Consider the following 17,917-nt stretch of genomic DNA (forward strand, 5'->3'; position numbering starts at 1 on the left):
AGTGGTGCCTGTGAGTGCGTGTGCAGGTGATGAAGCGCGAAAGTGTTGATGGTCAGCACTTCTAAGAAAATGATTGGATATGTTATAATATGGGCGAAGGGTCAAGCAGCAAAGTAAAAGAAAAGGAAAAGGGGGTGGACCAAATATTGCCTTGTTGTTGAGTATAAGAGGTACATGTTTAATGATTACTGTACCGTATGATATTGTGCCAAGAAATATTTCTTTGTATTTGCCTTAAAGGAATAGAGAGATGTGCACTGTTTTATGTGGAGAGGGAGTGAATTCCAAATATCAGGCCCGTTATGCCGAATTGATTTTTGAGCTAATAGGAGTTTAGGGTTATTCAAATGGAAATCATTACGATGGCGCGTGGGGTAAGCATGGACATCCCTGTTAAGGGAAAATGCGTTGTGGAAGAGTGGGAGTAGATTTTGCATGTATTTGAACATAAATATAGCTGTTTGAAATTTGTGTATATCGTCAACTTTAAGAACTTTTAGTCTAAGGAATAATGGATCAGTATGTTCTAGATAATGTGAGTTGGTACATATTCTTATTGCCTTTTTCTGTAAAAGAAAAATAACATTTACTTTGGTTTTATTACAGTTTCCCCAGACAACATTACAATAATTAATGTACGGTAAGATTAATGCATTGTATAACATAATGAGTACTAGTACATAATTACAAATAGATCTTACTGCAAAACGTCAAAGCAGGAGGGTAGAATATCTAAAATAGAATAAGCAACTAGTGAATCGGGAAAGAGAAGAGGTAAAATATATGTCTTGTCCATCTTCTAGCTAAAAACTGGGAAAGTCTATTAAAAATAGCACGATGGCATTATCAAAGCTCTAAAATTAATCCATACAGCGTTATTGTCCTCTTTTAAATTCATTTGTGTTTTTTGTCTCTTTTTTGGGGGGATGAAGAATACTAATTCTTCTATTTATTTTTTTTGGGGGGGGGGGGGCATGAAGAATACAATTCAATTTTTCTACTTGATAACAATGTCACTCCCTGACACACTTGCCCCCCCCCCCCCCTCCCCAGAAGTATGTAGAAATACATATTTGATGACGTTCATTATGTAGATGATCACCATCTTTCAATTGATAGCGTTACGAAATTACACCCGCCAGTATGTTATTTTTCCGTTCATGGAACCCCCTGTACAGGTGTTTGACATGTAGATGGCGCTGTTTATCCTGTCGGTCTCGTGGGCCTTCTTTGCCTACTGTCGGTCTCGTGGGCTTTCTTTGCTTAGTGTTGGTCTCGTGATCCTTTTTAGCTTAGTGTCGGTCTCGTGGGCCTTTTTTGCCTACTGTCGGTCTCGTGGGCTTTCTTTGCTTAGTGTCGGTCTCATGAGCCTTTTCTGCCTAGTGTCGAATAAAGGGGTACAGCTCGACAACCGAATTGATGTGGATGGGGTCATCCCACGAGACCGACACCCACGAGTCATACGGTCCACGAGACGGACATCAAAAATAGGTCCATGAGTCTTACAGCAGATGAGTTATACGCCTCACGAGTCATACAGCCCATGAGTTCAACGCTATGCACAAAATGCTCACGAGACCGACACTAAGCAAAGAAAGCCCACGAGACCGACATTACACAATAACGGCTCACGAGACTGAAAGTACGCAAATGAGGCTCACGAGACCGACACTAGGCAAAGAAGGCTCACGAGACAGACACTAGGCAAGAAGGCTCATGAGACCGACACTAGGCAAAGAAGGCTCACGAGACCGACACTGGGCAAAGATGGCTCACGAGACCGACACTAGGCAAAGAATAAAGGCTCACGAGACCGACAGGATGGACAGCGCTATCTACATGTCAATTACCTGTACAGGGTGTTCCATATAAGGGGAAAATTACATTGGGGTGGGTGCAATTTCGTCACGCTATCGAGAGAGAGATTGTAACTAATAACTTATTGAACAGCGCCATCTACATATCAACGACATCAAGTTTGTATTTCTACACGTGTGGCTTTTAGAGGGCTGTTCTGTCACGCTACAAGGAGCGAAATTGTTACCAATTTATCTCTATTTTTAAAATGAAATTGTCCTCGTCAATGCCCACCCCCCCAAAAAAAAATGGAAAAATAATAGAGGACAAGAACGATGTATGCTTTGATTTTAGATGCCATCATGCTATCTTTGATAGGCCTTCCCAACCTATCGTCCTGCTTGTACCCGCCTGCTTAGAGTTCAGTTTGTAATTTTTTTTTTCTGTGAATATAACGTATACATGACATTTCAAAGGATGAAAACGTTTTATATCGCAGTGATTCACCTCGATTTGTAGCTTATATTTGTAAAATCATTCTTCTCAAAACGGTTTAATTTCATGAAATAGAATGGCTGGTTTCATGGATGCATGTTCTTTTTCCGAATACTTAAAGATACCTTGATATTATTGACGATTACATTTGATTTATATTAAATCAGCAGCTTTGCAGATGACTACTCCCCTTCCATATCATGCAAAGCAAGTATGCACTGCGACATTAACCATTTTGTGAAATATTTTCTTGTAAACTTCATTTCACATCTAGGTATTATTCTATGATATAGTTCTTGTGAATGTCCACATCATTTTATTTCATTTTCTAAAATCTTATGTCATTTCTAAGCAAGTGTATACCAGTATAATATTTTTGCAGAAAGGAAACCAGGGTGTTTTTAGCCTTTTCGAAAATATTGTTGAAATATCTCATGCACTTTTACTGAATTTTGTTTATATTTATTACAAACAGTCAAAGATGCCAACACAATTAAAAATCTTGAACAGTTCAGGGGGCGAGGGAGGGCAATTGACGGGGTAATCCCCTAGCAACTCTCTTTTTCCATCTCTATCTTCCTTATGCCATTATCTGGGCATCCTATACAATAATTGGTCTATAGGTGGCTCTGTTAATCCTGTCGGTCTCGTGGGCCTTCTTTGCCTAGTGTCTGTGTTGGGAGCCTCTTTTGCCTAGTGTCGGTCTCGTGAGCTTTATTTACTCAAGTGTCGAACTCATGGGCTGTATAACTAGTGGGCTGTATGACTTGTGAGCCGCATGACTCGTGGGCTGTATGACTTGTAAGCTGTATGACTTGTGGGCTGTATGACTTGTGGGTGTCGGTCTCGTGACGTGCACCCGATGTGGATATGCACACCAAGTGAGCCGTTGTTCTGTGCTACAATGGACCCATAGCTACCGGATACCCTACAGAGATGGTTCTACGTGTTGGCGGTTATAAACTATTGGGATATGTTAATTGCTGTCGTTGTAACGAGAAGAAGTGAAGTTATCCCTTTCGTAGTGCAAATAAATGCATTCTACAATTCGAATTCAATTAAAATGAAAGTTAATTTCCAGTAACATAATATGCTTGTAATCGATACAGATTCAAATTGATAGCGTTAATAAAAAGAGCGACCCACGTAAAAGACAAGTTTGTATGAATGGGGGCCACTCATATTCATCGAACTTACTAACAGAATAAACTACCAACTGGGGAAGATGATGGGACTGAAGATAAACCTAATCTTAGTCAGATTTTCGTCACGTGACGTTGCGAGGTAAACGTTGTATCCGTACATTAAGGAAACTTTAGGACATCAACACTCTCTGAAATACAGGTGCTGGTTTGTGACCGTTGTAAGCAAATCTTTTTCCTCCTCGCATTGACCAATAGTGCTTACATTACAAGAAGAAAGTACATGGATTTCGCGGCGAAAAACACATTTCTTACATTGGTTTTGTGAGTATCGTTTAAATGAACATGTGGCATTACAGGTAACACATCTTGTTCTGTATCTATACCGTGCATCTCTAGCGCAATCAGGAAACAACACACGCAGACTGACATTACATTTGGCGCACGTGAAAGCGAAGAAATGAAGGAAAGACGAACTTCGAATCCTGCATAATTAACACGCTGCCCTCCAGTTGTCATAGGATATCCATGACATGCTGGGACCGGGAATGGGAACAACTTAGATGTTTGGAAGCATCGAAGAGAATCACCGTAGAGTAGAATGTACGGACAAATCTGCAGTCACGATAAATGATGACTGACTGTGGATGAAACGACACAGGAACACATTCAAGTTGCAAGGATATACCTGGTTTAGATATAGTTACATAAGCTTAGAGTATCATAGGTCTATAATTGTGTCTTCTAGGGATGAGAAAATCAAAGTAACCAGTAAATGTTTAAAATCCCAATAAATGACTATTTACAGGTTTATCTTTTTTTTAGTGGTGGGATGGAACGTGACCATTTATGTTGTTAATATTGTTATATCAATATTGTAATATTGTTAATGTTGTTAATACAGTGTAAATATTCGAGGGTGTGTATTTGTCCGTTTTGATTGTGAAAATGCATTGATTTCTGATCACAGAGATTTTCAAATTTAAATGTGTATTTTATATGAAGAATCAATGAAGAAAGACATTGGTCACAATGCATTTTCCGACGTTTATTCCTCTGTATACATGTATTACTATGAAATGATTGAATATGATCCTATATCATTAAAAACTATCCTAAACAATACTTTTCTTGGTATAGCACCAGCTGCATACTTTTTAAAATAGAAACTGGGCTATGTGCTTTTTAGAACTTGTTCAGCTTTCTTCTTGATATTACACTGATTGCATTGTGTAGCTGTGCTTATTGACCTTAGTGGCAAGATAGAATAAGGAACTCCACAGCCATATAACAGTTTTGTAACTGTTAATGTTCAGTTCTTTTGATGCAGGAAGTCATCTCTGGACAAAACGCACACACACCCACGCACACGCACACTCACACACACACACACACACACACACACACACAAACATCTATAGGAGACAGTCCCATGGTAGTATTATTCTTCTCCCTTTTAAGGTGCTATGAAGACATCCCTGTGCACTGCACAATGTTGTAGGCCATACAGATTTTATAAATGTCAAAATACAACTGACGTGAAATGAAAGCATATCCCCGCAAATCTGAAGGATGATGTCGTTCATACTTGATAGAAAAGAAAAAGAAAATCTCGGTCGGTATCTGAGATGATCAGGATCCCCATCCAAACAGTAAGGTGAATATATGTAAAAATGTAAAACTAGAATAGAAGGTTAAAAAAACAAAACTAAGGCCTAAATGGTGATTAAATTCGTTACATTCGTTAACAACTCATTCTGTGTCACAAATAATTTTGTCCATTCATTGGTCCTTTTGTGCTCTGGGCATGTGGACTAGCGGTATCCATTGGTGAAGTTAATAAAAATTCAGGTTTCGTCGTTTATTCGAATTTTCAATGGGTCATTCTCACCCATAAGAGAACCTCATCGAGTTATAGTCTTATGATGATTTCAACAGATATTCCTTGATCGACATTATTGATTTGAAATGGAGAAATTTGAAAGTTGATACATGAGGTTTTTTTTCTTTCGATCGGCAATTAATATACCTCTACAACTTAACATGTCTAATGATTTATCTCGCACCAAAATTATGTATAACAACTAAGTATTTCATGTAAACTTTTTGACTTCACTGAATAAAATAGCTAGTTTATGACATAAAAAACACTGCGTGTTGACGTGTTGTTCCAAGATGTTCACTTGTTTGTTTTTTGTACATTAGGCATTGCTTTCAATTTCTGTCTGTCTTATCTATCTGGCCTACATTCGATCTTATTTTGAAGAAAAAAGAATGTTTTGTCCTGATCTGCATGCAGAAGATATCAATTTGATTCTAAACTCATCAAAGAAAGACTTGTCAAATTCATTAATAGTGTTGGACTTAATTGAAGATTGCGGGTGCGAAATGTATGAATGGCATTGAATCTTCAGCAGACCGAGGTTGTTATCTTATGAGATACAAGTACTGGTATTTTCACATAAAATACACCCAAGGTCTTGGTAATATCACTTATTATTGCTATATCTGTTAAAAGCGAAGCTTTGAATATCTAGAAGGAAAAAAAATGGAAAAAAATCTGATTAAAGATGTTCTCTTTTGGCATAATTGGATTTAGGAATTCAATCAAGTTTAAGGGTCAGTCATTCTGACAGATAAACTTAAAAAAAAATGTTCATTATGTCATTTCATGCTCTTGCTTTGACAATCAGTTAACAGTTCATGATGGTTTTATACCCATAATCAGAATTCAGTAGGAGGGAACCAAAATGGTAATTCTACTGCAGGAAGCTAAATTGATTATACACGTCCCCCAAAAGAAGAAAACAAGAAATCGGACGTGCTGCTGTCTCTTTTGGACAAACGTACCTGAAAAAGAAATTATAACTCTGAATAAAAAGGGATATATTTTCAAATCTTAGTTGCACAATCGAGTCAGCAAAGAAAAGGTTTTTTGAACTCTGGAGGCCCAACATTAACTTTTAATAGTTCCGGGCCATCGGTCCCCGCCAATGTCGAGCCGTATATATCATGGCCGGCGGAACCGGGGGTGGGGTGGTTCGGCCACCACTTTTTTTGTGTGCACCATATAAAGGAATACATAAGGTGTCACCACTTTGTCCCCCGCTCCCAACCTTTTTTTTTTACCCCGGAAGTGCGTTTCAAGTGGCACTAGAGAGAAAATATGGAAACCCTGAAGTGTGGAAACCCGGAAGTCGCACCAGAAGTTGTGCTGAAGGCCTTTATTTTTTCATGTTTGCTCATGAAATCCGGAAGTGCCCCCCCCCCCCCGCGTTTGAAAACACATAAATGCAAAATGTATACTAAAAAGTTTATTGCATCTTGATAGTAATCATCCAAAGGTATACACTGGAACAAAAAAACACATTCTGACTTTAATGATGTGGTATTGTTCATCTTCAGAGAGTGATAATGAAGTCTCAATGGATGAAGGCCTTTAGTTTTTTCCTGTTAGCTCATGAAACCTGGAAGTGCCCCCCCCCCCGCTTTTGAAAACTCATAAATGCAAAATGTGTAATATTTGTTGCATCTTGATTGTAACATCCATAGGATATACTCTGGAACAAAAAAAAAAAACAAAAACACACACATTCTGACTTTAACGATGCGGCATTGTGCATCTTCAGAGAGTGGTAATGAAATCTCCAAGGATTGAGAGTCAATATATTACAGCTCTTTACCTCTTAATTCAATTCAATTCAAAGTCTATTTCATTTTTCGACGAAACATATGTTTCACTTCCTTTGATAACGGAGAATAAGGTAAATAGAACATAGTGAAATGTAAAGACTGTGCAACAATTGAGGACCTATAGTAATCATACATTGTATAGTAAAAGAGAAACAGAAGTGAAGTACATGTTATACCGTTGCTTGAAGTGCGAAAAATGGAGGGACCCACTTCATCTCACATCTTTAAGAGGGGTTCATGACTTTTCTTGTCTCTTGATCTGAATGATTTTTTCCTCAGCCATGATAAAACGCATGGAGATTATGATACAAATCTAACATGGACGAAAAATGTTTAATAACTCTAATGACTTTTGTTTAACTAGCAGGAATATTGTAATATATCATCTATGCTATCTGGTTTCCAGGGCTATTGCTTGGGATGAGAATAAGGTTATGTTCATTTCAATCCCATTCATCTTTATTTTCTACAAATAACAATGTAGAAGAAGCAGAATATTGAGAATTATAGATTTTGCGATATATGAAACGATAGAAGCACCGTGTAGAAGTAGCAAGAAAGGAATGATAATCATCCCTATATCCAGGCCAATCTTTAAAATTAATAAAGAAATAAAAAAACAACAACCAACAATGATGTAGGTCAGCAAAAGAATCACATTGAGAGTTTAAAAATGCATCAAAACACGTACAAAAATGCACATATTGAACACAATATTTTAAAGATACAATGTCTGAAGTTTTTGAACAGTTTGAATATTCATTCAGCAAATGTTTCTTTACAGTAAGTCGCGAATGTTCTCTATAATTGAATTTCACAGCAACGGATCCTAAAATATAACTTATGTGAAAATAATGCTTTTAATGAATATCTTCATGTGTATAAAAATCTGCATTTTCAAGGTCTATATATGAATGAATTTGCAACATAGATTAAAATATCTATAGAAAGATAGGTAAACAGAAATTCTCTGAAGCATGAAAGCACGTAACTAAGAATTAAATGTTGTAAGACTCTTGCATATTCAAAGCTCTTAAAGAATAAAAGGTGGGTGTTGTAAGAACCAAGAAAGATGAATACTAAATAATGCATATTTCACGCTTTTGAAGAAACCCCATGCAGATTATACGCTGTTTAAAAAAGAAACACAATCGCATTTTAACTATTCTTTCTTATCCATCAGAAATTCATGGAGAATATCTGTATTGTCAGTGTATACGTGAATCAATAGGGATGGTAAAGTATTGGTTGACGTGATGAATCAGCTTGTGACTTCTTGCGAGGCATCACAACTCTATGAAATGTTAAAGAGCACGCAATTCTAAGGGGAATTCAAAGTTTATTTGGTGAAAATTGGTTTTGAAATGGCTGAGATATCCCAAAACAAATTAAAACTAAGCAATCCTACTAAAAGATGGGTTCCACCTTTTATTAGGATCGCTTTGTCTTGCATATCTCAGTCATTTCGAAATAAATTTTCACCAAGTAAATTTTGAATTTTTCTTAGAATTATATGCTTTTCCATATTTCATAAGAAATTTCTCATATCTCACGAAAAAGACTCGGAAACCTGAATATCCATCTCAACTAAAAATATACCATCCCTTTAACATTCTGCAAAGACTGATCTAATACATCATTGGCAGGTGAAAAATTACTGCTCTCTTCGCTTGTTTGTTTGTTTGTTTTTTAATATAGCCAATATTAAGCTGCATTAGCTGGTCTTATCCATGGGGTTCAGTTGGACGTAATGCGGGACCACTTCACCGAGTTATTAGACACCCTGCTCCTTGCGATGAATTGATCAAGCGGGATCTTTTACGTGCATGAGTTGAGCCTCTTTCACACACCTCCATTTTATGTCCTATCCGAAGGACAGAGTGTTTTGCCTCTTACTAAAGTTTACTGTATGATTATACGCAACATTGCTCAAGTAGACTAAGGGATTAAACCCAGGTCCTTTGGATCTGGGGGCAGTTGCGCTACCGACTGAGCCAAATCACCGCCAAATATAAGAAGACACGATCTTCAAAATATAGAATATCAAAGCCATCACTCTGAGTAACCTTGGGGGGTAACCAATGCTCGGCCCCTCAGATGTTTGCTCAGTGGTCTCCGAACTCAGGAATTGGGGGGGGGGGGGAGGTGGGGGGGTGGGGAAGGGTGATGTGTTCTGTATGGACGGACACAAAGGAAATGCTTCAGTGCTCACCAAATTTAGACTTAAAAGAAAAATGTACTGACATTTTCTAATTGATAATTCTAATCTACATTTTTGATGCCTACTACTTTAAAGAGAGGATTCTAAAACCTAGGATAAGCCTGTAATGATTTTTTTGAAAAAAAAATGAAAACGAGCAAGCCATGGAACGATCCACACAATTTGGCATACGTCATGGGTGCACAACTCCGACTTTAGCAAGACGAACTACACATGTCAATTTACTGATGAAATCTCACACGAAACACTGCAAAAGCTGTTATTTAGCACAATTGCAATATGGAGCTGAAATAAACATGTTAAACAATATTTATTTGTTTTAAAAGGAATCTCTTCAAAAGCTTCTTATTTAGATAAAACTTGTGGGGAATATTCCAGATATGTAAAATGAAATTGGCGTCATTATCCGAACGTGCTGCCCATAGAAAACTGTGTGTAAGTACCTAACGTTGCACTAACTATGCATTGATGATGAGCGATACATGGTTCGACAGTTTCAGCTATCTAAAGTAGATGAGGGCTGAGCGCATTATTAAAATCTAAACCCCAAAAATAGTCAACGGCAATCACGATTTACGCCTAGTTAGAAGAAAACGGCACCCAGTACACATAGACTCTAGACCAGAACTAGGACTAGAACTAGTGAGCAGTCAAGGACCGAATAGATTCTACGTGGCAGTCCAAGTTTAGATGAGTACACTCACTCGCCGTCGACAGCTGTACGTGCACAGCGCTAATAAGGCACAGCGTAACGTTATAGTATACATAGGGCCTACCCCTGCTGCCAGAACTTGAAGAAAGTCCAAACGAAAGTCCAGACTCCAAGGTCTAGCGTTGCTGTTAGATCTAGACCCTTGTGCTGCAGGTACTGTTGTTCCTGTGCTGAATTTTGCAGGTAAGGTATCTGCTTTATGGATTTCCAATGTTTTTTGTAGTCGAGATAAATCACATGGTGGTCGTATTTACACCAAGGACTAACTAGTCTAGTTGGATCTAACAATTGGTTTTAGTAGGACCCATACCTCGGAAGAGTGGCCTGACCACGTAGATATTAGCAGTGCCGCCGCTTCGCCATCCAAGCGCTGGTGTAGTGCTAGCGTACTTCCATATCCATGTAGATATCTCAAAATTCACTTGACCAAATTGCACCAAAATCACAGGAAATACTTTATGACTCATATCCAATTGCTCACATTAATTGGAACCAAATCGCCAGTCGGGAAGCGTAAGTGTAGTCGTCGACTTTCCTGTCGGCGCTAAAAATAATCTGCTCTGTACGACTAAACAAGAGTGATCGCGGCGTAGGCCCTACCTAGGTACTGCCTGCGCACGCACAGACTGAAGTTAGCCATATGAGACAAATCTTTCAAGTAATCGGGAGCAAAAAATCAATTTACAAATTATTTGTGGTAAGTTGAATGAAAAATATAGTTCGTCGCCACAATCGTTACACTTTTGAGTTAAGTTCCCGTGTAAATTCCCCGTTCGCACAGTACTAGTCGGCTAATTTCAGTTCTAGATTATGCAGGTCGCGTTCGTCGAGTTTATTTTGAGTGACGACTTGAAAGTCGCCGTCGATATTGATCCTTCCCGATTACCGATTACGTTCAAATAAAAGAGAGTACTTTGAAATATGCTTAGAAGTACATCCTGTAATTTTGGTGCGATTTGGTTCAGCGAAATTTGAGATATCTACATGGATAGGACAGTACAAAAGGGCCACCTGCTAGCTAAATTGGGCCTAAGCGTCGTCTGATACTCGGTACGAATTAACGCACGCGTATGCGAGCGCTTATAATCAGTGATATAGTTGGCACCTGTGACATAACGACATCCGGGCTCGTCAGCTCATTAGCATAATTCTCCCCTAAAACGTTCCATTTTTAACATGAAATTACGGACTAAATCGTTATGAATCATTGATTCTGTTTGCACCGCTGGGTCTTTTAGAATTAAAAGAACAACATATAAAAAAATAAAAAAAAACCGGTACAATGCCCTTTTAAGGGCGAACGTCCACTAGGGCGCGGACAAGCTCAGGAAGGGTTGCGGAAGTTAATTTTGTCATTTCGGCATCCTGTCCGCGACAGACGCGGAATAACTTTGTGAATCGACTTGTCCTGGGACATTCCTAGGAATGTCCGCGGACTGTCCGCGGACTGACCGCGGACATTCCTAGGAATCACTCCGGAAGAGCGCAAAATACCTCGGAACATGCTAATCGTAGCGGGCAGCGCGGAAACATTTAGGATTACACCAGGAATGAACGCGGACAATCAGGATGCCTTCCGGACAACATAACTTAGACATGCGGACAAACTGCGGACAACACCAGGAATATGGAAAGGTATACATTTGGCGCTGACTTTGATTTTTCCTCATTTGACTGCTAGCCGTCATTCAACCAGCCGGAATTCAACTTGCGTTACTGCTTCAGATTCAAGCTGAGAGAGATGCTCAGCTAGCACTAATTGTCCTGGCCCTCAAGGGAAGGAGAAGGAGACGTCACAGATGGTGGGTAAAACTATGGTTGACAGTGGAAAGGAGACTTCAGTATGGCCAGTATGAGACACTCATGCAAGAACTTAGCGTTGAAGACGTGACACCAGACACGTTTGACGAGATTCTTCAGCGCGTGACCCCCAGGATCCAGAAAAAGAACACTAGATTTAGAAGTGCTATCCCTGCAGGTCTCAAGCTGGCCGTGACTCTCCGATACCTTGCCACTGGTGATACATACACATTCATAGCGTATGACTTCCGTACGGCATCGGAAACCATATGCCACTTCATCCCGAAGGTATGCGATGCTATCGCTGATGAATACAAGGAAGAGGTGTTGTCTTGTCCTCTCACCCCTCAAGGCTGCCTTGAAGTCGCAGATCAGTTTGAGAGAAAGTGGAACATTCCTCACGCCGTAGGAGCCTTAGACGGGAAGCATATAGCCATCAAAAAGCCAGCGAACTCCGGGAGCCTTTACAACAATTAAAAAGGTTTCTTCAGCATTAATCTAATGGCGCTGGTTGATGGTGATTATAAGTTCCTCTGGTGCGATGGGAGGGGGGGGGGGGGGGACTAGGCCACCAGTCCGATGCTCAGATTTTCAACAATTCTGAGTTAAAAGACTGCATAGAAGACAACACAATCGGTTTCCCAGCTGCGTCACCACTGCCCAACGACGACAGGCCAATGTCTTATTTCGTACTGGCGGATGATGCTATTCCCATGAGGCCAACGCTTATGAAGCCCTACCTACTCATCGACAGAAGGTCTTCAACTACCGGCTCTCCCGTGGCCGACGAATTGTGGAGAACGCATTTGGCATCCTAGTGTCTTGTTGGCAATGCTTGTCAAAGACAATGCTTCAAACGCCTACAGGTGGTGAAGACCGTGGTCACAGCTTCTATTTGCCTGCACAACCTCATCAGAATGAGGTGCCCAGCTCTGGACCGTGGCAAGATGGACACAGAGGATGACACTCGCAACGTTGTCCCGGGGGCATGGAGGGATGAAGTGCACATGGACGATGTTGACCAAGCGGTAGGACGTGGGAACATTGACACTGTTGCGGGGAAGCAACAAAGGGAGTACCTGAGCATGTATTTTGCAGCGAGACGGGTTTAGTGCCGTGGCAGAATAAGATGATCTGGAGACTCACATTCAGCAGGAACATGCTTTCACGGACTCTCTGATATTGTACTTTCTTTCTCGTGATGTAATCGGAAGTCTTAGTCATGCATGCTGATACAACGTGTACTCTGTTGGTATGATATTGCCCAACTTGAGCGAGGGTATTCCTAAATGATGAAAATATCTTTTCTGCGTTGTTTCATTATGTACTTTTTGCAGGTTTTCTTATTACTGGTTTTACACTTCTGTTAATTGGGGGGTGTAAAAAAATAATTTGTGAAAATGGTGTTCCTCGTGATTCATGAAATTATGAGATCGTCTTCCCCAATTCCAGATTGATAGGTTCTGCAGAAATTGTTTAACTTGCATTGATAATAAGATAATTTTCTGTAATACTTCTTGAATGTGATCATCTAGGGCTCAATTTAAGCCATACACTTCTCTCCTCAGTAATTCCATAGCATCTGTAATATTCATCCCGTTTAATGAGACTCGAACATTACTAGCTTGTTCAAGTATTGGATTAACTCGTACGATGATTTCGTCACTCCGTTAGCACAGCATCACCAGGGTGTATTCATTGATGATGTTTTGTTTTGTTGAATAATAAATCTTTTGTGATATTATGACACGTGTACACTCCTTGTACTTAATTTTTCTTGAAGTTCCAAATGAGGAGTCTCCCTCCTTCTTTCCCATTTTTTCACACCTTCCATTATCGCTTATCGCTATCCCTTTCTTCTTTGCTTTTCTTTCGTATCATCACTTGTGCACATGAACATGTCTGTTTTTGTTGTGAGAAGTAATCTGTTTTTGTTGAAGTTGGTGTGTCGATAGTTTGTTGAAACTGCTGATTGATTTCTTTGTGCATTTGATGAGGCTCCAATATGAAGCTCGGCTTACTGGGGATCTTCTTGTATGGTACTTTGATTTTTTTTTTCTTTTCACTATATCTCTGTTCTCTGTCACTATCATTTCCTTATATACCTGTTATGTGTAAAATCAGTCATGAATGAATAATGATGAACCATGCACATATTTTCGAAAGTGATTTATTCAATAACTTCTACCACACATAAAAATAAAATGAACAGAAATAACATTTATTATTACAACTAAGTCGCAAGCTCAAAGCATTCACCTAATACACAGCACAGTCTTGTCTAAAATGTTCACATGTCCATATCTGTTTCGCCACAAAATAGTTTTACATGTTTTTGAGTCGCTGAAAATAAACAGCACTCCTTTTTACACCATAGCATTACTCCAGCTTGCTCATCAGTCACTGAAAGGACACCAGAATTATGAAGACACAATATGGCAGACCTCCGTTCTTTACTTTAAGTCATTTATTACATCAACACTTCCTTTGATAAAAAAAAATCCGAAAGAAATAAAAATACAGTAATCCTGCAAGAACAAATATACAAAAACTGCGTGATACATAAAAAAAACCCTTTAGGATCATACATTTAAAGGCACACAAGGTATATAAAACAATGCAAATATTTTGAAAAGCAAATTATAAGTTATTTAAGTTGCAGAAAAGAAAGTTCACACTTCTCCATGCTTTGATCGCCCTGCTTTCTCTACTGGTTGTCATCAGGGGCCATTACTCTGAAAGTAGAAATGGTTGCTCTAGCAGTGGTGCTGGGAGTTGTTGCCATGTCAGCAGTTGTTGGAGGCGAAGCAGAAAACAGCTGATCATCGTTGAGCAGGCTTGAGTTGAGCACTCGAATGAAAGATTGCTGGGGGATACGCGATGCGGAGGTCGGCTGTCGTCGCTGTTGCTGCTGCTGCTGTTGCTGCTGCTGCTGGTTGTACTGAGTCATGTAGTCACACCCCTGGATATGCGAAATAGAGCTGGCTGCTGGCGGATTTGGCGTCCATTTGGATGGATGCGGCTGCCACCCAGGTTGGGTAAAGGACTGCTGTGTCTGTTGGGAGGGAGTCTGACGAGGAAGAGGTGCAGGTGCTGCCTGACCTGTAATGGCGAGTAAACATAGGTGTTTTGTTTTGTGAAATATGTTGTTGCGAGGGGAAAAAATGAAATGAAATCATACATATCTTTGTATTAAAAAAAGACACACCCACACTCAGACCCGACAAAACCACGCAAAATATCAAACATTTACCATCAAAACGCTGGTGCGCAATGTGCCTGTAGTGAGTCACCAGCCGGCACATTTCTCCCACACATTGCTCGTACAGGTCCTGAGGAAGTTCCTGCAAAAGACTGCCACACCACAAGTTGAATTGGTGGCGATCCTTTCTCTGGCCAGCCTGTTGCTGCTGATTTCTGAGGAGGCTCTCCGACAGGTTGATAAGTTGGTGGTGCCTTTCACTGCTAGCTGCCAGTGCTTCCATAATCTGGTCGACGCCGCGAGACTGCCTGCCAGACTGTGATGTCGTGGACGCCGGAGTAGAGCGGCAGGTGGCTGTCTGGTCCCCTGTTTCGGCCTCAGCCTCGGGAGCAGCGTGAGTTTGCCCACCCTCAAGATCAAGGGTCTTTGCAGGTGCACTGGACAGTCTTCGACGTAGCTGCACGCAATTATGGGACAAAAAAAAAAATAATGATTTAAGCCTGCAAAAGTTGAAGACAGAAACGTGGACATCATTGATTCGTGTTTAAACAGAATTGCATCAACAAAATTGATGGGTTGCATTATATAATTACACAATACTTGCTACACTGACAACTGGTTCCTGAGATTGGGTATTGATGTGTGGGCGAAGAAAATGCCATCGTTCCCAGAACTGAAGGTCGGTGTCCTTCCATGTATCTTCGAAAGATCCGGAGCCAGACTTGTTGGCGAGCATCTTCAGGCGGCCCAGGCGCCTTCTCTGAGTCTCATACCAGGTGAAGATGTCCTTCCAGTCGACCCCCATAGCACGCCCTTGTTGCTGCCAGAGCTCATTCTTTTTGTGGGTCTGCTGCCAGAGCTCCCTCTTCTTGTTGTAAAGTCCCTCGTTTCGGATGAGAAACTTGATCACCTCCTCTTTCTGCTCGTCAGTGAGTAAAACACTGCCTGCCTTGCCCCGTCGCTTGCCACCAATAGGCTTTGATGCTCCCACTTCCTCTTCCTCCTCCTCTTCCTCCTCCTCTTCCCTCTCTTCATGGGCACTGTTGCCAGCAATGGACAGATTTCTACAGGGGCAGCGTCCCTGTTCTGTGCCAAGATGTCTGCAACCTCCTCGTCCGGAGTCATTGATTATGCTGATATCATATTGATATGATTGGTCAATTTTACAAATGTGACCACCAAAAGTCGAAGAATAGGATTGTCTGCATGTCGGCTGACGACCAATTTTTTGTTTGATTTGTCTCATCATTTTTTTTTTTCTCTACCTACAGTCACATGGAAACTCAACCGAAACTGAGATATTCGCAGACTTTTTGAACCATATGAAGAGTTTGTTTGCAAAAACCGATAAGTCCATATTTGCCAAATGGAGATATTTGCGATTAAAGGTCAAGAAAAATAAAGAGAATAATAAGAAAATTTTTGCTTCTTTTGACCATAACTTCAAAAACATACCTTTATATGTAGTGACCAATATATCATTTAAAAGGTATTATTTTGTACTTTATGACAGAGGCCGTACTTTAAAAGTCTTCAAAAATGGACTTATCGGTTTTAGCAAACAAACTCTTCATATATATATCTATATTATATTCTTTATTCCCTTTTTTGAGACATGTGCTTTATCTATCGTGAAGTACATGTTTTGTCTGATACTTCTGCAGAGTGTGCCAAAATGATCCTGATCTTTAAATTTGATTTTCTTTCTCTCATTTTTAATGAGTTGTGCATCTCTTATTTTTATCACTTTTAAACAGTTTGCAATGATTCAAGTCGGAGAAGTTTTTTTTTATGCTGACAGCTTACTTATGTCAATGAAGTGCAAAAATGGGGAAATATTTTTAACCTTTTATTTTTTTTTCAGCTTGGCTGTCAAATTGGACAATCCAGTTTATTTCAACAAAAAAAAAAAGAGAAGATAAAATTATTAGGTAATAACAACTACGAATATCATTCATGCAAAAAAATATGTCTGATATGATTTGCTGCTTAGAGTGTACTTGAATATATACACTCAGCAAAAAAAGAAAAAAGACAGAAAGAAATTAAACACTTTTTCGAATTCATAATTCTCATAGAAAATCTTGATGAAAAATCAATGTTTTATACATACCATTTTATTAAGGGTAATTTAATCGGCTATTTACCTAGTAGGTCAATATAACACAAGACCTTACGCGTGGGTGGAAAATTTCGTTTGTGTCCTCCAAGGCACAGAAGTAAACATTGCAAAAATTGACATATTGCCTTTCATTTGCAAATGCCCTTTAAGATAACAATGATAACAAAAGACCAGTTTAACACAATGAAAGACATGAATGAAATAGCAAAAATAAGATTTCGTTCTCTTTATCTCTTTATAACCTCAAACAAAATCAAAGTGGGAAGCTAAAGGGGAAATTGATTATTTTCTTTTGACAACTCAAACTTCAAATGGCATAGAGAGCAAGGGCACAAATATGATGAAATGAACACAATACAGTTCTTTCATTCATTCAGTTTAGTTATGTAAGAAAAGATGAGACAAATTCAAGAACTAGATATAATTTAAAGTTTTCCTAATTTGACAGATCTATTCAAAACCCTATCATTTATGTCAATATTGCTTTTTTTTCTCATTTCACTTGGATTTTTATTTGACAGAAGATTCTTCATTTTCCTCCATTTTCTGTAACTTTCGTTGTTATTTTGGGCTTCAAAGATATTACATTGTAATGAGACCATAGGTAAATTTGTGCAGTTGAATTCATGCTTTTTATTGTGCTGAATTTGTCTTTTAATACATTGTATCATAGAAGAGCATTTAGGTATGAATGACAACTTGTTCATGTTTATATAATACATTAACATTCAGC

General features: G+C 39.3%; 1 protein-coding gene across 1 annotated transcript in view; it reads left to right on the plus strand.

Annotated features, from left to right (window-relative positions):
* The window catches only part of LOC140227811 (uncharacterized), a 37,125-nt gene extending 24,788 nt beyond the window's left edge, over positions 1–12,337 (plus strand). The window contains exon 7 of the mRNA XM_072308206.1: positions 11,742–12,337. Within this exon, the coding sequence (XP_072164307.1) occupies positions 11,742–12,337 (596 nt within the window). The remainder of the gene's footprint in view (positions 1–11,741) is intronic.
* The last annotated feature ends 5,580 nt before the right edge of the window (positions 12,338–17,917 follow it).

The sequence above is a fragment of the Diadema setosum genome, chromosome 4 (assembly GCF_964275005.1).
Source record: "Diadema setosum chromosome 4, eeDiaSeto1, whole genome shotgun sequence".
NCBI classification, from domain to species: Eukaryota; Metazoa; Echinodermata; class Echinoidea; order Diadematoida; family Diadematidae; genus Diadema; species Diadema setosum.